Source organism: Passer domesticus, chromosome 3 (genome assembly GCF_036417665.1).
Source record: "Passer domesticus isolate bPasDom1 chromosome 3, bPasDom1.hap1, whole genome shotgun sequence".
Taxonomy (NCBI): domain Eukaryota; kingdom Metazoa; phylum Chordata; class Aves; order Passeriformes; family Passeridae; genus Passer; species Passer domesticus.
This window is the reverse complement of record NC_087476.1, coordinates 90817144-90839545: the sequence shown is the minus strand read 5'-3', so window position 1 is coordinate 90839545 and position 22402 is coordinate 90817144. Positions and strand designations below refer to the sequence as shown.

At 42.3% G+C, this 22402-nt stretch overlaps 1 protein-coding gene across 1 annotated transcript in view; it reads left to right on the top strand.

Moving 5' to 3' along the window:
- HHAT (hedgehog acyltransferase) overlaps nt 1-14659 on the top strand; it is a 146666-nt gene extending 132007 nt beyond the window's left edge. Inside the window, exon 12 of the mRNA XM_064414328.1 lies at nt 12375-14659. Within this exon, the coding sequence (XP_064270398.1) occupies nt 12375-12466 (92 nt within the window). The 3' untranslated portion in view covers nt 12467-14659. The remainder of the gene's footprint in view (nt 1-12374) is intronic.
- The last annotated feature ends 7743 nt before the right edge of the window (nt 14660-22402 follow it).

Sequence of the window (22402 nt, the reverse complement as noted above, 5' to 3'; positions counted from 1 at the left end):
TGCATGTGTGGGGTGCAGGTATGCACCAAAGGCACAAGGCAAGCTGAGCTGGCTGTTTTCCCTGCTGAAGGCACACTCAAGTGCTTGTACAAGTTTTCTTTACTTTTATGATTAAAAATAACCAATTCAGATTTGAAAAAAATATATTGAATTGAATTGTTGAATCTTTCTTACAGTCTACTTTTCTTCAAAAAGTGGTTTTTTAACAAGAGTACTTGAATGTTTTAGTCTCTCATAATGTACTTGAATAAGATCATTTGTCATCGAAGGTGACATATAGTGCCCATTCTTTGCCCATATTCTAAATGAACTCTTAGATCAGTATTGATGAGCTGAGGAAGCCTCTTATGTCTTCTTTTTTAGTAAAGAGATAATTTTTTTCAAATCTGTGAGTTTGATTCTTGCTTCCCATCTTTTCTGTTGCTGTTTCCCTAGTTGTGTTCTCAGTCCACCTGAGACATGTCTTCCTTTTTACTGAGGGTGTACTTGATCACTTAAACACTTAAGTGTTTCATATTTTTTGTCTAGAGTGATGCCAATGCATTTGAGTCACCCCCAAGCTCTTGTCCTTCCATTTATTGTTTTAAGGCCTCCAGTACCAGATCAAGACGGAGACACAAATGATGCCACAGCTTCTCAAGTATTCTACCCAACAATTATAACATTTGTTGTAGTTTGGATTAGGATTTAAAACAAATTAAGCTACATCACTCTCTGCAGAATAAAAGACTATTATATTTATTATATAAACCATAGAAGATACAGGGACTTCAGCAAAAGAGAAGGTAGAGATGTTAGTAAGTTGGTAATGACCTTGGTATATCTGCCAGGGTAATTTTTCTGCCTTGGTAATTGAAATGTATTCAAATGTGATTGAAAGGTCATCAAGGATGCAAGTCAAAGACTTAAGCACAGTTTCTGATCAAAACATTGAGTATTGTCGTTGACTTTTATGAAGGGCTGAAGGACTCTGCCAAATGGTAAATTTCACTTATTTAATCAGGCTTCTTTGTTACAACAAACTTTGACTGCAGCTGAGCTCTTCACTTGAGGCCAGTACTCACTGAAGGACAGACGAAGGTCTTTTATCCATAGTTATCTTGCAGTTCTGCAAAAAAGTGAACACTGAGGCAAATCCTAATGCAAAGTAATTCTTCAAAGGGGAAAAAGGACTTATCAAGAGCAGTTTTGACCCATATGATGAATACAGTGTAAGCAGATGTGAAGAGAGCTAAAACTTGTGTTGCAAAATTTGATCCAAACAAAACTTTCAAAATTTATCCTGGATGTGCTAGTATCTGTTCAAAAGATTTTTTGAAAGGAATTAGTAAGGTGATATAGGGTGGCTGTAGAACCAGATTCTTTTAAGATTTTCAAATAGGGAAAAGAACCAGTAAAACAAACTAATACTTTTATTTTTAAATGTCCATTTCCTGTTCAAAAATCATCTGCATTCAGTGACCATGTATAAAATTTGTGAAGCTCTTCCATTTCCAGAATATTTACTTCAGCATGAGGCATCGATTTTTAGTAATAATTCATGTAGAATCAGTAGAAGAGCCAACTGAAAATAAAGCAGAAGGGAAGAAAATGAACCCTGTGTCCTCTCTGTTGTGTATGCTAATTATTGCCAAAGAAATTGGCATTACTGTCGTGCTCAAGATCAGGAGTGATACTGCCTTCAGAAGAAAAACAGCCTATTTTGGCAGGGTGAGTCATATACCCTGTCCCCCTGCCCCCATCATGGCCAAAAAAGTAAATCTTTTGGTTCTCCAGCTGGTCAGGGTAAATGATGGACACTCTGCACTCTATCCTTCTTCAACACTGGCTTTGCCCATGCCCAGCCAAGCTCTGTAGCCACTGTGCTCTCTTGATTGGGCACCTTGGTATTTCAGTTAAAAATGAGGATGTGGGGAAGTGTTGTTTTGACATGTAGTGATTGTAAGCAAAGATATTTGATCATGGTCTGGGCCTGCTTGAGATGAATTAGACCTTCATGAATTAAACCAAATTTATCTGTAAAATGACTAATCCATGTAGCCACACCATTGCACATGAACTGGGATCTGAAATCAGATCAGATCCAGCTCTTTTCTGTTGGATCCTCTTAATTATTCTGATTGTGTGGCTGATCCCAAAAAGGCAGCATGCACCACACACGCTGGGGAGACATTTGCAGAGATGATTGTTTAGCAGAGACTGTACATATGGAAATTTGTTCTCATTTCTTCCTTTGTGCTATCCCATTTACAAATGGAAATGACTGCTTCGTAGCCAGTTCTCATTATATTTCTCTCCCAGAAGATGTGAAATTAGCACTAGGAGAAGTCCCCCAGTGGTTGGGAGTGAAGCACGATCTCTGCCATGGAGGTTGCCCCACCAGGAGCGGGGAGCAGGGAGTCAGTGAGGCTGGCAGGATCCTGTCCTCTCCAACATGTCTCAGCCAGTGACAGAAGAAGAAGAAGAGGAAACTAGCTGAACAGTACAGAGTTTGTGTATACAAATGGATCCCTCCAGAGAGGTGTAGGTATACGCTAGTTTGGAGCAAAATGTGGATATTTGTGTTATCAACAGTCTTGTTAAAGATTTGCAGCACTGCTTATATTACACAGAATAGCAGAGCCCAGGTGGGACAGAGGCTGTAGCAGCCGTGCATCAGATCATATTCCTTGTTAGTTTTAGTGGGCCAGAGAAGCACAGAAAAGATTATATCTCATTGCACTAAGCTGCTCTTTGCTAAATAATGCAATTTAAACATAGGCAAAAACTTGCTGACAAGGCATAGTAATTCTATAACTTTGTTACAGTTTTATGAAATAGAGAGGTTGTGAGGGTTTTTTTCCTTCTAGAAAAGGGAACATGCTGGTAAAAATAGAACAATTTGAAAAGATGGGGTTCTATGAGATCTTTTTGTAGTTGCAGACTTGTTTCTGTATATGCTCTGCTACGCTGGTGCAGCCATCCTACCTGAAAGGAACATCGTGAGTGATCCCCTTCAGCAGCTGCTCAGGAAGCTTCCTTAAAATTGGGAAGCAAGGAGAACAGCTAGGCTGTTACAAGATTTAAATCTTTCCATTCCCATTCTTTCCATTCCTCTAAGCCAGGTACAAGGCATAGAAGGGTTGCATCTCTCAGCATCAGCTTGGGTTGGCAGTATGGTTTTGATCTCCATGACCGTGCTGGTAGGTAACTCATTCAGATTCGTGCTGATCAGGCTTCCTCCCCTTGGGTTGCTGCTTACTGGCCTGAGACCACATCCCAGAAAAGTAGAGCAGGACTTAGTAAATGAAATCCCTGTCCTTGGAAGTGCTGGCAGATTTTGCGTGTTGATAGAGCTGCCTGGGTATTTCTAATCTGTGTTTTTTGACACAAGTGATGAATGGTTTACCAGCTTTTGCTTCAGATGACTCCTGTGCTTACACAGCTCACCCAGGGAGGCCTGTATTTTCAGATACTCTCTAGACTCTGTGTTGCTCAGTTGACACAGAAAGCAGAGGATAAGGCACTCCCTCCCCAAACTCAGTAGATGTCCTTTAGAAATCCAGAATGGGTTTTCTAATAATATAGAAGCAAATTGTCTAATTTTGTCCTTAAAGTCAATTAAATATTGACATAATTCAAGGAATTTTTATTTTTTTTTCCTTTGTTTCAAGTGGTCTTGATGATGGACTAACACAGATTTGTTTTCCCCCAAAAAATTAAAATTAATTTGCTCTTATCCACAAGCTATCTATAATTTAACTCTTTTACTGATGATAATTCTTCTGTTTAGTTGCTATGATTCTGTGGGCTGCAGCAGGGTCAGGTCAGCTTGTGCAGATAAGAAGTGAAACAATTGTTCTATCAAAATGTGGTCAACTGAGGCAATCCTGTAGGGGCCTTTTGCTCCAGATAACTTGTGTGCAATGATTCCATTTCATGGGATACGCCACTAGTGGGATAGGGATTGTTTGTTGTCAAGGTTTTCTGTTGGCTCATGGCAACCTTCAGGCACCACTGTCTCTCCAGGGCTGCCTCCCTAAATCTGCATCAGCCCTTTTCTTTGCCCTTTGGTGACACTGTGAAAACAAGGCACAAGCAGAAGGGGAGTAACTTCATACAGCCTGAGCCAGCAGTTCAAAATGCCTTAGTCCTGCATCGATTGCTACGGCTCAGTAAACGACTGCAGGATTGCCTGGTTACCTTATCTGTGCACTTCCATCCCTCAAGATATTTGTATTTCTGTTAAGTGAGAACTCAGCTCAATGACCTCACTTGTAGTGTTAGCTTTACACTGATACAGCAATTACCAAAATGCAGTGTTCATGTCAATTAACACTGTGCTCTCAGCCCTTCTCTTACTGCACTAAGCTCTAGTAGTTAATATAATTTTTATCCACAGAGCATTTCAGCTATGAGAGCTCTGTGATAAGGAGCTACAGTTTGTTTGTTGCTAGCGGAGCTGGTTGTAAATACATGTTAAATTTGTCACACTGTCTGCTTTTTTTCTAATTCTTAATGCTGTGAAGACACAAGACAGCACCATGGAATAGCTGCAATGGTCTTGGAATATAAGTGGTTTTGAGGATGACAAGGAAAAATGGCAGATTAAAAAATGGGTTGCAGGTAGGAAGGGGATTGTGAATAATTAATCTTTAAACCATTCTTCTTATTTAAAAATTAATTATTTTATAGTCATTTAAGCATCTTATATTCATGACCGTTTCAGGGTACCTTAGCCAGAAATCACATTGAGGAAATAAATTATAGTGCTTCACCTTTTTACCCCAATGTTTGCTTGCTGGTGATTGATGGCACATATCTGAATCCCTGGTTTAAATCCTCTTCTTTTGTGAGTATAAAGCCTTGATTTCTCAAGAGCTCCCTAGCACTAAAAGGCAAGGGAAAGAGCTTCATTGTATGTGAAAAGCCTGACACACAAACCTAAATCCAAGAACCCCAGTTAGACTGGTACAGAAATCTTCCTGAAATGTGAAGCTCTAGTGGAGGGGAAGTAAATTCACCTTTCTGCTCAGCATGTCTTTCTATTTATAACATGGGCATCTCTCTGCTCAGTGAGAGGCAGATGCTCACCTCAGGATCTGCCAGGCAACAACAACGTTCCCAGCTCTGCCTTTGGGATGTTCATGTTCTCCTGGGGAGGTAACTCTTCATTCTCCTGTTTCATCTTAAAACTGTAACAAAAGGAGGCTCCTGGCTCTGGTGTTTCCATTGGTATATGTAACACTCAGCAGATAATAACAAATGAAAAATGCCCCAAAATCTTTGTGAGTCTCATCTTTAGGTACTTGTTCACACCATATTTAAGGAAGTTCTGTTGTCTACCTGAGTAGACATTTAATGATAAACAGAGTGCTGCCCTAAGCCAGATACATGACTAAAATGTTTTCTTTGCAGAGCACTTCATAGAGGTAGCTCTTTTGCCTTGCTTCGGGATGAAGATGGATCTTTGTTTACCATAATGCTTTTAGAAGCTTTTCTCTCTGTTCTAATAATAAATTAGCATTAAGATTTCATATTTGTGGTCTTTGATTTCACATTAGCTGTGTGTGGGTCTCAAGATATAGGAGGAGAGGGAAAGTTGGTTCTGATTTACAGATTCACCCCTTCATAATCTGAAAACTAAAGCTGGTTGGTTGGATTTTTTTTCCTTTCTCATTAGCAGTTTTGGCAGGAAGATTCCGACAGGCAGTTTTCATCAGTCTTCCTTACTGTTAATTCAAATTCAGCAGTAGCATGAATATGGTTCTTTTGATTTTAGTTGAATTACTCCAGAGTCAACTTGATATGCATGAGACCACAATTACTGCCTAAAATACCAGGCTTTTTTCCACTGACTGGCTCTGCTGGGAAAACTAGTAGAGGGTGCAGATTTATTTTAAAAAATGAAGCAGAAGGCATAACTCCTGTGAATTTTTTTTGTGCTTTATATGAGGGTTAGAAGTAAAAATGCTTAAGGTAGGATAATATCAAAAAAACACACCAAGAAATATAGAGTGAAATTATCCTGCTTATATGAGGTGATACATACTGGGGAAATAACCCTTCTAGTCTACATTGTGCAGCATCTGGAGAGCTGGTAGTGGTCATGGTAGTTAGCATTAAATGAGGTTCTACTCCAAAGACAAATCAGAGAATCTCTAGATGCTTGCATCCAGACAGCATTTAGCAGAGCATGGTGGTAGTGAGGCGTTTTGTTTTGGTTTTTTGTTTTGTTTTTTTCTTTCATATGCATACTTAGTGCAATGAAAATAGTTTTGGCATCACTGAATTGTGTTGGGGGTGCTTTATAAAAGCTAAAGGATAACCAATCTTTTGAGCTCTACCTATGGGTTTGTTTATTTGCAGCTTACCTAATTAACAGGAAAAAGCATGGTCAGCAGCCTTAGCCCTGACATAGGTTAAATTGATATCTTGTTGCTTAACAAAGTCTTTGTCAGCACACAACTTTCTTCAGTGCCATCAAGTATAAAACTAAAATGATTTTAACTATGGTAAAGCCTGGTTCCATGTACACTTAGAACACAGGAAAGCCACAACTTTTGTGACACCTGTCTACTAAATCCACTCTCTTTGTATTATGAAATCACTAAGAGACTTTGGCTTTTTGCTTTCAGTAATGCTGATCTGAATGATCTGTGGTCATCCTGTGTTGCAGCTGATGGTCTTGGACTGTTATCTCTCCATTTTCAGTTTTTCACAGCAGTGATAAGTACTCAGAAAGCCATGGATGTAAGCATTCTTCAGGATGGTATGATTTAAAATTCACATAAGTAGATTACTGTGTTACACATTTGTTTGCCTTTTGCTGGAAGCCTTTTGCTCCATGTCTACTGAAGAGGCAGCTTTTGTGGTTACTGCCAGTGTACCTGGCTGAGGCTCAGGTCTAGACCTGGAAGCTTAGAATTTTGTCCTTCTGTCATCTTTCCAGATGCTGCATGGGACAGAGCTGAGTTATCCTTACAGCATTTCCATGAGTTTCCTTTGAAAACTACCTATTGTACAGTAATATTTTTTATTAATATTTTAACCTTTTCCACACCCACCAGCTAAAGTGCCTTCAATGCCTGGAAATCTATAGGAATAGGTCAGGTAAGCCTTACCTAATCTCCCAAGCTGGTTCCCACTGGTTGAGCTGTTCTGCTCCCAATCTGCACAGTGGGTGGAGGAGAAATATGTGAGAGCTGTTAGCTGGGGGCTCATAATGGGACAAAGTGGAATCTTGAATTTACAGACCCTGTGACTGTGTGCTGCTCTATATGGGGTGGGAGGATGGAGATGCCCAGCTGGGACTTGGAGGGCTGTGTGTTTGCTGGCAGAATTTATTGTCTGCCCTTTGACAAATGTGCAATGTGGAGGCTGAAAGTAGCAGCAAAAAAACCTGCTAGGAATCACGTTAGGGCTTTGCTACAACACAGCTGAAAACAGGTATTCTTTTCCAAATATCTGGAGACTAATTGGGTATCAAACTGCACCATGTTTGTAACACATGCTGTGTGACATTCCCTGCTGTAATGGTCAGACAGGTCCACCTGGAAGTGACAAAAATACATGAAATTAAAATTAAAAAATGCAGAGTTTATCTAGCCCAACATTTGGAGGTGCTTCAAATGTTGGGATAGATAATAGGTTTCTTTCAACAGAAACTAGTAGATGTGTGGTTTGGGATGTGTTATTTTTTTCTGAAAAAGTGGTATTTTTACTGATCCTCTAAGTATGTTAGTAATTGTGGGTAAGAGTTGTCTTGGCCTCAAATGCTGGTTTGCTTTGGCTTTTTATTATGCTTGACAGACTGGTGCCTGTTCCCCCTCCTTTCCACCACAGTGTCTCTTTAATTCCACTTTACAGAGGAGTTGCTTCAGTGTCTTTGTCACATTTGAACTTTTGTTTAAGAATAAATTTTCCTGAGTGCTAAGCCTTACAGCAACTTAGGTACTTCCAAATCAAAGTCAGAGTAGATGTATGCTCCTCCAGCCAAGCTTTTCAGGGAGATTAGTTCTTCTGATTTCAATTGATTTAATAACTACTCTGCACTTGAAGACTTCTGAGGACTGTGCAGCCAAGGCACATCTAAAAATAACATTTAGGTTCAAGAGCCACTAAGGCAGTTTTGGAAATGCAAAACATAACTACAGCCCCCTTCTCTTACATCTCACGGGTTGGAAGGAGCAAAGGACTGTTTCCTAGGGTTTTGAGGATGGTGTGAAACCTGGGTATGCCCAAAACATTGCCAGTGTGATTCTTTTTCATCACTGTGGGTGATGAGGAAATTTGAAAGAGCTTCCTTCTGGATACATGTTAAATGTTGGTTCAAATGGTTTGAACTGGGGTAATAAGGATATGACTGGTCTTTTGAAAGCTGTGATCCAGACTGCTACTTTTCAGTTGAAGGCTTAGTTTTACCCCGCTCCTATCAAAATCCAGAGCGTGCTAGAAGCATGACCTTTCCTAGTCATTTGCAAAATATGCAAAAATAGTTTGGAATGAGAGATAGGAAGTTGAAAGTGTGATTCAAAAGCTGTTCCTGCAGCAAGTTTGTATCAATTCTCTCTTGATCATGTCCTGAAAACAAGTCTGTTCATTAGGCGAAAAGCTGAGTACATAACATACCAAAATGTGGTTGTAACCAGCAGGACTGCTGGAAAGTCCATGGGCTGTGTTGGACAGAGCAGTGCCTCAGGCCTAGCTGGGACTGAAGACTTCTCTAGGAGGATGTTGTGTGAGAGATGAATCAAGTGCTGCTGCTACCTCTCTACAAAATTTGCAGTCCTCCTCACAAAGGAGCTTGTGTTTGATAGTTTGTGAAGCAGCATACCTTGCCATAAGTAGAGAATTTGGTTGTGATTCTCACCCAGTGTTCCTTTGTTAGAAGTGATATCAGCTATCTTAAAATAAATTGCTGCAGGTAAAGCTTACAAGTATTACTGGATTTTCAAACAGCATATGAATTAGTCCTTGTTTCTACAAATAGTATATGTTAATGAACACAAATTCATCTTTCTGTAAAAAAAATTATGACAATCTGTGTAGTCCCATGAAACTCAGCCTTCAAGTTCAAAATGAAATTACTGAAAGCAGTCAAGAAACTGTAAGATTTAAGGTGGTATGTGACATGGTTTTGAATAAACAGACTTAACTCAGTCATTTCTTAACAGCCTTGATCTGAAATCTTGATCAGAACTTGATCTGAAACCAATAATGTTTTGGAGAGTACATTCTATGTATGACTTTCTATAAAGATACTGATCCAAAATGCAGGCATGTATGCTTCCAAGCAGAGTTTGGAGACTGGTACAGCACAGGTGAGGGTGCAGTGGTTTAGGGGTTAAGGTAAAGCTGAGAAATTGTCAAAAAGAAGAGCCCCCTGAATGGTGTCTGAGAATAGGAGCAGAATGAGAAGCAGCAAAAGACTTGAGGTACAAACATACCTTAAGGTGCTGGCCCAGGGTAAAAGGAGGAGATTTCCTTGGAGCTGTGCATCCAAGGCCGTCAGTACTGTTTGGTTGCTTAGGTTTACAAGGAGAAACTGTGGAAGCCAGAAAAGGCTTCTGTGACCTGACCTTGCAAGAGAGCAGCTTATGCTGCTGTTTGATTATGAATGTCACCTGCAAGGAAAACACATGCTGGGCAGAATTTGAAATTGCACCCTTACTGGATTAACATTGCTCCATGTGTCCTTCCCTACATCATTGCCTTCTGCACACCAAATTCTTCAGATTTTTCAACAACTTTATTGTGTATCCAGTCCTAAAATTGATGAGATTAGTAAAAACAATTTAAAGGTCTCCTGCTTGCTTCAGGCTGTCCTTGGACTGCTTCTCAAGTGTGGATGCACCTGTGCAAATCTGCCTTGAGTGCACTGGAGTAATCTGGGGTTGCCAAGGAGCAGAACACAATGCCTTTTCTTCACTCACATGCATTTCCTCACACCCACCAGCACTGGTATGGTTCCAGTATGGCAAAAATGGGCAAGGTCCCCTTACCCCTGCTTGGAGCTGCCTCCTACTTGTGCAGCAGGAAATGCTTTGGGATTTGTGCAGCACCTCCTATAAGAACTATAACAAGATTAATTTTTTTAAAATTCTTTTTTCTTTTGCCCATATTTGGGTCACTTTTTCTTCCCCCTTCCTTCTCACCTTCATTGGACGAGCAGGAGATGATGTGCTGAATGCCACCCCTGAGACCGTACAGGACAGACTCCCTACATTCCAGGAGGATTACCAAAAGCTTGATTATTGGGTTAAAAACATTGTGAACCCAGGTTCTGGGCACTAGGGAAGAATATTATCAGAAATCTAAGACATCTAGAAAAGATTTCCAGTGCATAACTATGTATTCTGACAAGATCTCTAATATGCTGGTTGGGGAGAGCAAGCAAGTCAGCTACTGTTGGCACATTTTCTGTGTGCCAGAGCTTTACAGTATTTAAAAATGCAAAACATGTAACTAGCAAATTTCCAAAGTGCCCCTAAAACAGAACAATTCTGGGCTCAGTCCTTTTTTAATTTTCTGGCTCTGTCTGTATAAAGCAGCGCCACAATATTGCTGCCAGAAGAGGTATGTTTTTATTACATCTATTGACATACTTTCACATGCAATTTCAGCAGAGACAAAGCACAGCTGGGCTTTAGCTTGCTATTGAAGGTGAAACCCAATCTGCAGTAGGCTAATTTCACTGAAATAAAAACAAGACTTTTATGGTTAAAAATCCCCTTGGAGATACCTCAGCAAATTTGTTTTGTAAAAGAAATAATTAAACAAAAGTATAATTTCACTTCAGGGTGTTGTGAAGACAAGGGATTAATATTTGTAAATGTCTCCATGAAAATCAGTCAGGTTACAGGACAATATTTCACCACAAAGCAAGGCCAGAATAATTAGAGGTTCATGAAACAAACAGAGCTATTCATAGCAGGGGGATACAACTTTTTCTGAAGCTGTTCCAGGATGGAGTGTGGCACTGCCCAGCTCCTGGAGCACAGAGGAAGGGTCCCAGCACGTGCCATCCCCAAAAGTGCAGGACTGAGTCTGGGGCTCTGAGTTCTGCTGAGGGCAGGGCTTTGAGCTAAGGCTCAGCTGGATGTGAGCACAATCAAACTGATACAATTCCCCTGACTGGAATTAGCTTGGAGCCTGGACAAAACCAGCCTGCAAAGCAGCTTTTAAATGTACCTTCAGAGAGAGCTCTTCCTGGAGTATCGTGTTGTGCAGAGGTTCTCTCCTCCCTTCTTCCAGCCCAAAGGGGCATCTCCTGTCTGCCAGTAGTTTCCTTTAGACCAGTTTTCCCCAAGAGGGGCAGATTTTCTTTCAGAAGCAGATCTTGGTAGTCTAAGGACAGGATGCAGAAAACCATTCATGGACATGACCAAAATTTTAATGTCAATAATGGCAACAGGAAAAGCTGTTAAAAAACCTTCAAACATCTTCCCCTCTGTCCCCTTTCCCCAGAGAACACACACTAAAACATATCAGGGCCTAGCACTGAGGATTTCTACCTGTGAGATCTAAATTTCATAAACTCTAGAGAAAGGAGGAGAATGGACAAAGGAAACAGAAGTGTCAGGAAGGGTATCAAGGAAAGCAAAATCATTTACTTGATTACAGACTGTTCAAGTTATTTACATCTCTACTAGAAAGCAATAGACCTTTTGGCTTGTGACCTCCTGCTTGCTGCTGTTTGCTGTGATAAATTTGAGTGAAAGGATGGTGGCTTTTGTTGAAAAGCATTTGGAATAATAATGAAACATCATTTCACCAGCAAAGATTTTATATATTGGAAGAGCCTTTATAGTTGAAAAATAACCTGGGCATCAGACAAATCAGGCAGGGAGGTCTGTCTGTTAATCACGGACACACATTAGCTGTTAGTGGGCTGTAGAGGGGTACATCAGGCTTTACACCCAGCTGCAGGATATCCAAGACAACCTTAATCAGAGATGACCCCAAACTGCTTTTGCAGAACAGTAACTGGACTTGTTCAGATTTGTAATAATCTTCATTGTGGCTGTACATCCCTTTGTGCCTAGGAAGCACCATAGCCAGCTTAAAGCATCAGGGTTCATTGGGACCATCTTCTTGATGCACAAACTCACTCCAAAGGAGAGGATCAAAACAGACTTTTGTAATTCAACAGGAATAAATCTGGTCTAATTCCCTGAAAAATGGGAAAAACAAGGACTGCCAGGGCGTCAGGCAACCCTGGAGCTTAGATAATTTTACTTTTCAAATTTTGTGGGTTGACTCTACTTTCTTATGAAGCTGAATTGCTAATAAAATTAATTAGAAGCATCATAAGTTGGCCATCCCAAGAGTATTTCTACTTGAAGCAGTCATTAATTATTCTGACTAGGATTGTCTGTCTTTTCTATTTATAGGCTGGCCATGGGCGACACTGACTGTTCATGGGTTCCTGTACTGCTATTCTCATGTTGGAATTGAATGGGAGCAGAAGCGTGCTGCACATTAGGAATGATGCACACACTTATTCTTAAGGCAGGTTGATGGTTTTTCTACACTGGATATTCTATCTGCACAAGGGTGAGCCAGACCCAATCTTCAGTCTGTGTGTTTAATCCAAAAGCTCATTTAATTGGTTCTGGATTGCAAATGCAGGAATTGAACTGCAGAAGCACTGATGGTCTGCAGCAGGGGGTGGGGAGAAATGATAAAGCATTTTGAATTATGTTGTTTTTGTAAAACAGCATCTTTGTGACTCTGTGTACTTCAGAATTGTGCATCTCAGAACAGGTATTTTACATATGTCGAGGGTTGTTTTCGTGTTTTGCTGCCCATTTTGAGATATTGAAAAAAAAATCTACCTTGGGGAATTCAAAAAGCCCAGTCTCTCACAGATGGTGTCCAGGGGCATGTAGGGCTGTGCCCTGCACTTACACTACTCCATGAAGGGCATGATGCTCATCAGTTCTTCTTGACTGCTTTCCCATATAAGCTAGAACACTTTGTGTTTTCACTGACTGGAGTAGTTCTGCCTTAAGCTACTTTTCCACTTACTGTAGCAAAGCCTGCATTTTCTTTTTAATGTCTTCTTTTAAAATTTTGCCTTTAAAATAACACCTTTTTGGTAACCTTAGAAATGGTTTTCTTTAAAAAGACAGAGTAAGGAGGAAGATCTTTTCCTAAGGAACAGCTTTCCTTTTAAATCAAATCTGCTCTTAAAGCTCCTTGGACTTTAAGTGCTCTCTGCCTTGTCTTAGAGCTAAAGCATTAAACAGTACCTTTATTTTGGGGCCTTCAAACTGTTCAGTCTGCCTCTAGTATTATTCTGTGACAAAGGGAGATATCTCCAGTCTGGTTTAATGGTAAATCTGTTCAGTCTGCTTCATTTTCTGGTGTCCAAGCAATCAGCTCCTGCAATTATTGCAGACACCCTGGGAGGAACTTTTTAAGACCTTTAGAAAAAAACAGAATTGTCCAATACAGTGGCACTGATGAGCTGGGAGCTCCATGTCCTTTGGCCACATAGACCTGCTACAGCAGCATCTTTGCCCAAAGACTGTGTTGTCCAGAGCTGGGAAGGTCATGCCTGCAGCTGTCCAGGTTGCAGGAGTGCTTTGACACACACTGTTTTTTAAGGGGAGACCCTTCCCCTGTCTGATTCTATGGGTGTCTTCTACACTGTTCTGTTTTAAACTGATACTGAAGAGCAGCCAGAAGACCTTTAGTCTTTCTAAAGTTAGACATTCCCCCTAGGCATGGTCAAAAGGCCACAAGTTCTGGAGTAAACTTCTTCCAAAAGCAGCTTCCTCCACCCAAAGCATGTCAAAACTTGTTCCATGCCCCTGGCAGACATTTCAGCCTGTTGGGAATTAGTGTCCTACTGTCCATCACTCCTGCAGCTTCAGCCAAGTCTGATATCATTTATCCCTTCAACAAGAAATTCAGTACCTGAGACAGGCTTCTGCTTATTGTCTGCATTTCTGGTGTCTCTGCTGCTCACAACTATGGCAGCCTTCTTATTACCCTCCATTTATTCCTGAAGAAACAAGGGCAGAGGCTTCAGCTCTCCATCCATCCAGAGAAAAGCCCATCTCTTGCTGTTTCAAAGCAGAAGCTCCAGCCTTTTGTGTTACGAGTCCCCCAGCTCCCCTGCCATGGGAATGCCATGATTTCCCCTGGAAGCCATTTCTGGGAGACACCATGGCCTGTTGAAAATAACTTACCTTGAATGCTGCCTGGCCAAAGACATGGTTCTCCTGACTGACTGACTGGATGATGATTGCAGGGATTCTCTCAGTCATAGAGTATATGGTTTTAAGCCTCTGAATTTTCTAGAAGGATCCAAAGATTGGCCTCCATTTTGGGGCAGCACTGACCTAAGGGCAAGAACTTTCTCAGACTTTGCTCAAATTTTGTAATTCAGTAGAATTAGCATTAGAGCAAAAAGTCATGAATCTGTTCTTCAGTCTCACTGATTACCATTATTACATGAACCGAGGTGCTACTGAGTGACTGGATTCCAATTTGTATGCATGAAAAACTTCCAGCTCCAATATGGAAATGACCCTGAAGGTCATCTAGAGCATGCTTATTTCTGAACTAAAATTGTTTTCTATTTTTTTTTCGGTGCTTTATATATCTTTCATAATTTTGTATCTTTTTCTGTTTCTATAAATAAAGCTGAAATGCACTGTTGGCTTGAGAGCTGTGTGTTGGAAAACTATAGCCTTGTGTAAGAAAAATAACAGTTTCTCCGCTGTTGTGGAGAAACACTACTATGTACTGGAAACCTGCAGGGTGGGTGCAATGCAGACTGGTTGTGCACTGCATGGAACATGCCTTCCCTAATGGTGTGAGTTTAAAAAGCAAATCAGCCTTTTGTAGCTGGGTCAAGGAAAGACTTCAGCATGTGAAGTTTCTGAGAAGAGCAGCATGCACATAAAATGGTGCTTCCCACTCACAAAATTCCTTCTCAGTCCTGCTTATACAGCAGCTGTCAGCATGGGGCACATTCAGTCAGAAAACACACGGCTCTACACCTGAAGCACTCCAAACTTGCTATTCAGTTATTCCTTCAGCTTGGAGACACAATCCTCAGCATGGCCTGGGAAGTGACTCTCCATGTGGCACCTTGTGTGGTAGCCCAAAGTGCCATCCTCCAAGCAAGGTGGCAATCCTAGAGGGCAGGGGGAGTTTGCAGAGACTTGGAAGAGACTGCAGTAGCCATGCCACTTCCCAAAGGAAAAAAATAGGTGAGGGTGTGTGAGAAAGAGACTTCGAAACACTGAGAAAAAGCTAGCTAAGGGGTGTAGGAAACAGGTGACAAGGACAGACATGGCCAAAGTAAGACACTGGCCATTTTGCACTAAAGGGGAGCGCTTTTAGCCAGGGTGAGGGGAACAGCAGACACAGACTGCTACTGCTGTGAGACCCCAAAAGTCACAAAAGTGCAACGAACAAAGAATCCCCAAAAGGTGGTGGCTCTGAAAACGAGCTGGACAGGTACACGATGGCTACTGACAACAAGAGTTCACAAGTGATTTTGAAAAGCTAAGTGACTAGCAAGCATAATGTGTAGTGATATATGGCTGCAATGGTTACCACAAAGCTGTAGTGAAGTCTCTTGCACACACACCCCCACACACAAACTCCCACCCCCTTGCTCTAGCCCCTCCTAAGTTAACAGAGCCCTTGTCATTACTGGGTAAGATTATACTAAGTGGCTCTTTCTTTAATTCTGCATTGATTAAAAGGTGAGCAAGGCTTTGCTTACCTATCTCTTTCACATCTGAGAGGTAAAAGCAGCTTACTTGGAATATCCAGCTTACCACAGGTCAGAAGAAAAACAGCTTAACTGAAAACCTGCAGCAATTTAGTTATTAGTCACAGCAATAACACAGGGCCTGTCCTTTCTCTTGCACACCCACCTAATTGCCTTTGTCACCACAAAACCTTGAGCTGGTCACAGTTTGCACTCACTGAGGGGGGAGGCTCTGCTTCCTCTGACTTGGCAGCAGGATTGTCCTCAAGGAGCTGTGAAGAGCGAGGAGATTGCTATGCATGGTCTGTCACAACTTCTCCTCATGGTTCTTTATAGTTTCCCCCCCTTCCACAAGTAGTGCAGCTCATTATTGCTTTCCAAAATAACTCCCAGCACACAGCCAGTTGTTATTCAAGGCATATATTTTAATCCAGCAGGGATAGCTGAAATACTGCTCGATGCAAAGCCTGTGTGGAGAACACTGTGCCTGTTACACCTTGAGGAGGAGGGGAAATCTGCATTACAATAGATCATTTCTTGTATTATGGGACCTCTGAGAGCAACCCTCTCTGGTGGGTCCCCATGGATGCCCAGGGCTCTTCTGTGCACAAGCACTGAATTCAACAATCCAACCAGGAGCTGCTTGTGGAGCAGCTCCTCCATTAGTTGTGTGTAAAAGGAAGAAAAAATGAAGACAACTTTGGTGGTTTTTAATTTTCTGCTTCATGGAAACCCAATCACATCCAACACAGGTCCTGCCAGAGCATCTGAGAATGAGTCCCAGCTGCCTGTGGCACCAGGCACCTACACCCAACCTACAGAGGACAATGTGGCTCAGACATCCCCAGCCAAGGGGACACTGGCAGCTCCAAGCTTGAGAGGCTTTCAGATGCCACCAGTGCCCAGGACAGGAAAAGGAAAATTCTCATGGATATGACACGCTTTGGATACTGCACAAGAGAAGAAGCTGAAGGGTGTCAAGGCTCAACTTTGAGGCAGCCTCAGCACCGCTCCCTTTAGTTCCCACAAGCTTTAGGAACATAAGTGAACTGCTCCAAGAGGAAAAAGGTGTGTGCACTCTGTACCCAGTAGAAATAATGCCAGGATTAAAACTATGTTAAAAAATCTCATTCCTTATGCTGGGAATCACAATGATCTGGGTGAGAACAAGTTAAGCTAACATTGGGATCTAACAGGCAAATTTTGACCACAAATTAGCCTGCACCACCTTTCTTAATATCCAGGGGCAGCTAAATGTGTAAATAGCCTTAGGTAGCTGCATATCAGCACCTTTGAGGAACAGAACAAATTAAATGGGCTACCTGTGGCCTGTGCCTTCCCCAGCAATGGTCAGCCTGCAGGTAACAGAAATGCATTCTATTCACAGGGATTTAAGAAAAGCTTTATATATGGTTGGGTAGCTGAAGTGAATCATTGCAGACAGGTGCATCAGCCAGCCACTGAAAAATTAAAGTTTACTGAAGAAGTAGCACAGAAATATAACTTCAGTTACGACCCGTGGCATTTAAATTGTATTGGCACTCCTTCTAGAGCTGATCTTTCTTGACAAAATTAATTAATTTTTATGGACCATAACATTTTATCCCTGCACTAGCGCATTTGGGTTTCCAAAATTAGGTGGCAAAAATAGAAGAACTGGAAATGATACTGGAAGACCAGAACAGCTACACTGTTCATAAATTAATCAAAAGGCAAGTCAGGGAAAAAATTAGGTCCAGTTGATTTTTTTTATTCTTTAGACCACTGCCAGAAGGGTTAAGGTTGCTTTAGGGGTTCAGGTATGTGGGAGGATTACCGTATAGTAAGCCACAATTCAGAGATAAAAATAAGCATTTATGAGACAATTCTTGAAGAGATGCTAATTTATAGTTATGTGTTTCTTTAATCTTGCAGTAATAGATTTGTGCTGAGGTGGTAATTCATGATGAAATTGCAGGTTGATAACTTGCATTTGGTCATATATTTGCTCCAGGCCACTTCAGTGACCTCTCCACTGTCTTTCCCCAGCTCTTGGCATCCTGTCTCAAGGCTACCCTTGGATCCAGTTCTGCTGACCCACACACCACTGCTGGTGCCCTCTGCCCAACCTTCACTCAGGTTATTCTTCTCAAAGCTCCTCAATTTGACCAAGACCTGCTAAATATCTGTTGGTAAAAATAAGAAGCTTACAACAGGTCTGAAGAGGTCCTGCTTGTCTTGAGCAGCTATGCCAATAACCACTGACACCATGAGCAACTGCAGGTTGGGTCTGACATAGGTGTAAGGCTTTAAAAAGCACGATGGCCATTCAAAATAAAATAACACACTGCTTTTGGAGTACTTCGGGGTTCTGAACTTGGGGGCTCTTAGTTCATGGTGGCTGAGGAAACTTCTATTTTAAGAAGAATTACATTTTCATACTAATAAGGTTTCCAAGCTAAATCTTTAGAACTTTAGGGCTGCTGGCAGTAACTCAAGAGCACTCTCCAACACTGGGAGAGACAACTGAGGCAGGGTAAAGTATCTCACAGCTCCTTCCAGCAGGCAAATGGTGACTCAGAGGGCTACAGCCCTTTAGACCCTTCAGCCAAAGGAGCCTCCTGGGCAGTCAGTCCCATTTGCCCTTGTGCCTGGTGCCAGTGTTGTGCTTCCCTTTCCTGCTCCCTCCCTGATGTCTTTCCCCTCAGTGAGTGTAACCTACAAACCCCCCTCTCACACTTCATTTTCCAAGGTTTTCCTTGGATGCTTACATTAGACACAGACAGGTTTCCTCCATAACAGATTTTCCTGGGTAAAGGAAATGTGACAGGTATCCAGGGCCATACTTCTGCTACATTAAATGCTGTTTTCATTTGCTGTTGTGACCTTAGACTCTTCTCCCTGGTCTACACTGGGGTCAGAGGAACCAGCCTGCAGCCTTTCAGCACACCTGGCCATAGCTGCTCTATTTGCTGCTCCCAAGTGAGAGGTTTCCACCCCCATTTTACAGAGCTATTTATGATTTGTGTTGGCAGAATTGTAATTTCATGCACACTTCCTGTACACTTTCCTAAAAGATGCTTTTACCAATTTAGCTTTCAGCTGAATGGCTTTACTTTACGTTTTTGTCCATTTTCACTAGCCAAGTTGCATGTGCAGTGTTGTCATTCTAAAGGAAAACAAAAATAAATACTTTATTTTGACTCGGGGCTCCATATGGATTATCTTAGCTTTCTTTCCAGTTCTCATGCTGAGAGTGTTCAATACATTTTCCTGTTATCGTTAGTTCTTCTAAAATACCTTCTGCTTGACCGTAAAACTCACCAAAAAAAGATTGCTGGAGAGCTTTAAAAGCAATCTATTTCTCCTCTCTAAGCCCTGCTTGCAGGGAGCCATGGCTTGTTGAGCTGTCTGGGTCCCATTGTTGAGCACACAGCTGCTCCCAGGCTTAACAGTGCCCTCCCTGTGCTGCTGCTGCTGCTGCTTAGCATTTCCCCCCAGTGGCAGCCCCTGATGAAGAAGAGGCCATAATCTTCCTTTTATAGACAATCCACCTGTGTAATAGATACTCCAGGACAGTTTCTTCCTGCCTCCAGTTTTGTAAGCTGGGAGATTGGGATGTGGAAGGACATCCCAGTGCAAAAGCACAACCCCCTCAGATTTGCACAGAGAAACTGCAGTGACATTTACAGGTTCTCTGTGTTCCCCCCCGACCCAGGGAGGAATTAACAGCAAAGCTCATACCTTCCCTCATCCACCTGAACAGAAACATCTTCAAGAAAATCTCTACAATTGAGCTAAGCTTAAAAAGAGCCAAAACCTCCTTAAGGCCTCTCAGACACTCCTGCCTCCATAAGTACTTAAAGTGGGTCTGCAGGGAGAAAGCTTCGGAATTGGTAATGATGGATGGAGCTGCCATAGTTAAGCTTGTTTTAAACCCACACCTGTGCCATGGGGGAGCTTAAATCTGAATTTGCCTGTGCTACGTAAGGACTTGAACTTAATTAGGAGAGGCGAAGCAGGAATGGAAAAGGAAAGGGGAAAAAAGCAAAAAGACAAGGCTTGAGCACATGTATTTTACAGCTGTGTAGGAGCATCTTGATAGCTACTTCTGACAGACTTCAGAAGTCCACTTTCCCTAATGCCTTTTTTGGATTTCTCACAGGTTTTTACTCATCCTGTCTTTCAAGAACAGGAGAGGTTAATTCCTCCAGCTGCCACATACCAACACAGAAGTTGTGGTGAATTAGAACGAAAGAAGCACAAACTCAATCTTCTAGGTGAAAAAGACTTGTATTGGCTGAGATTCTTTATATGTGTGTAGCAATTAAACCCCTGACACCACTGGCAGCAATAAATACCATAGCAACACAGCATCCAGCATTTTCTGGTTGGATACACAGCCTTACTAACCAGCCTAACTCCTGGAGCAGAAGGCAAGCACAGAGAGCAGCTAATCAGCCAAGGTCTCCTCAGCCTCAGTGTTGGGGCACAGTGGCTGCTTCCCACTGGGTGAGGGGCTCAGTGCTCTCCCCAAGTTTTGGTAGGGTTTCCTGAGCATTGCCCTGCACCAGCCACACACACTGCTGGGTCACGCTGAACAGGAATAATTTTGATGTTTCCTCAGTGCTCTGGGAGCAAATAAAACCCATTGCTATTGCACACGTGTGAGGGGGAGGGATTTGCTGATTTGCTGCAGTTCAGTCCCACTGGCTCTCACAGCACAGAAGAGCTGGTTTATGCTGGTTGTCTTTACTCCATTGCAAAAAAGAACCAGAGTGCTTCCAAGTTTAACACGGATACTAAAATGTACCACAGAGCGACTAAAGAGCCTCCATTACCAAATGCAGAATTTAAAACTGTGTAGGCAGCACTCACCTCCCCACAAGCCGATGCAATGCTGACTGTCCCTGGGAGTTCCTGCTGCTGCCCCAGGACTGCACACCCCCTGGCAGGGGTCCCCAGCAGCTGCACACTAATTCATAACCAAACAGAAGAACCTGCAGCTATTTCTGAGAAAAATCAGAAGCCAGAGCACACTCCCTGTGCTTTAGAAACCTTCTGTCCCTGCTGTGAATGTGCTCCCAGGTGGAGGGAATGAGGAGCAGGGGCTGGTGCAGGTGGGCCTGAGGCTGCTCACAGCTGCTGCCCAGCTGAGCATAGGGCTGGTGGGCAGCGTGCAGAACATGAGTCTGCAATCTGGCATGTAAACCTGGGCAACAAGTGCTCTAGTTAATTGTCCTTGGTTTGAAATGCTGTGGGGCTGCTGAGGGGAGAGAAACTCTGATGGGGAACATTGTGTGGATCGTGCTACCCCTCCTGTGCTCACTGAAGCTTGGAGCACTGCCAGAGAGGCTGCAAAGAATGCAGGAGCAAAGAAAATAATAAAGAATTCAGAAAATGAGCACAACAGGCTCTAGAGACCTCAGGAAAAATAACCAAAAAAAACCAAAAAAACCACCACCAACAAAAAAGCCTAACCCAAACCAAAAAAACCCAACCAAAATAAAACAAACCAAAAAATACCCCACAGAACAAAACTAAAAAAAAACCAAGTCAAAGTACATGCCTTCACTATGGTAACTTTCCCTTTTCTAGTAAGTATAAGGCCACTGTATAACACAATGCAAAAGAAAGCTGGATTTTCACGTTGGCCAGAGAAACAATGCGAGTGACGAGCGCTCCTGTCACACCACATACGGCAGTGGATGCAGAAATGGTGTTAAAAATAGCTCCTCATTGTGCTCCTTGGCTGCTCTCCGTACAGATCCACCCCAGCTCGGCAGTCTGAAAGCTCCTGCTTTGTTGCTGTTCTTTTGGAGATGAGACTGACAATCCCATGGAGTGTCTTAGTACAGGTGACAGCCACGTTCACCAGACCCTTGGGTGAGAGGATGGAGAATGAGCCACAAAATTGGCTGCAAAGCTCACGGGGCCCAGGCTGACATCCTGAAAACTAAAACTTTGTATGAACTTCCAGCATGGCTTCTAGCCTGCAGGAATGACTGCTGAGTGTGATCCTGTCACATGTGTCCACCCTGATCTGAAAGGATCTCCCATTCCCATGACCTTAGGTTATCCTTTGCTGAGATACCAACAAAATAATATTCATTGCAGCCTGTTACAGCAGTGTCACTGCCAGGGGCTTCCTCTGTGGGGTTTGTCTTTGTGTGAGTCCATGGTGAGGTCACTTTCTTCTGCAAGCAGATGACAGGAAAGCAGAAGGTTCTTTCATCTCTGGTTTCCATGAGTTTTGTAAAAGTTCTCAGATACTGCAGCAATGAGCACAGTCTAAAACACAGACTTGTGTTCCTTCAGGACATGGGATGATCATTTCAGACAGGTCACAACCTGGTGACCTCTGGTGATCTCTTTTTGCTCAGCAGATACCTGGCCTAGTGCCCCACAGCAGGGGACACTGCCTGGGGTGTCAGGATATTCACTTTAAAGAGCACCTGAGTTTATTTTACAGTGAGCCTGGAAATGTGAATCCTTTTGTACTGATACACAGCAGAACGAAATCTGAAAAACAACCTGAATCATTTACAACTCGAGCAATAATATCCCACTGCTCCATTGATAACACTTGAGATACAAACCAACAGCCACAAAACTGCTAGCCAGAAGTTCCAGGGACTAATTTAAAATCACCTTGCTGATCTTATGAGCACATATTCAACACAGAGGAAAGCACACCAAAGTAAC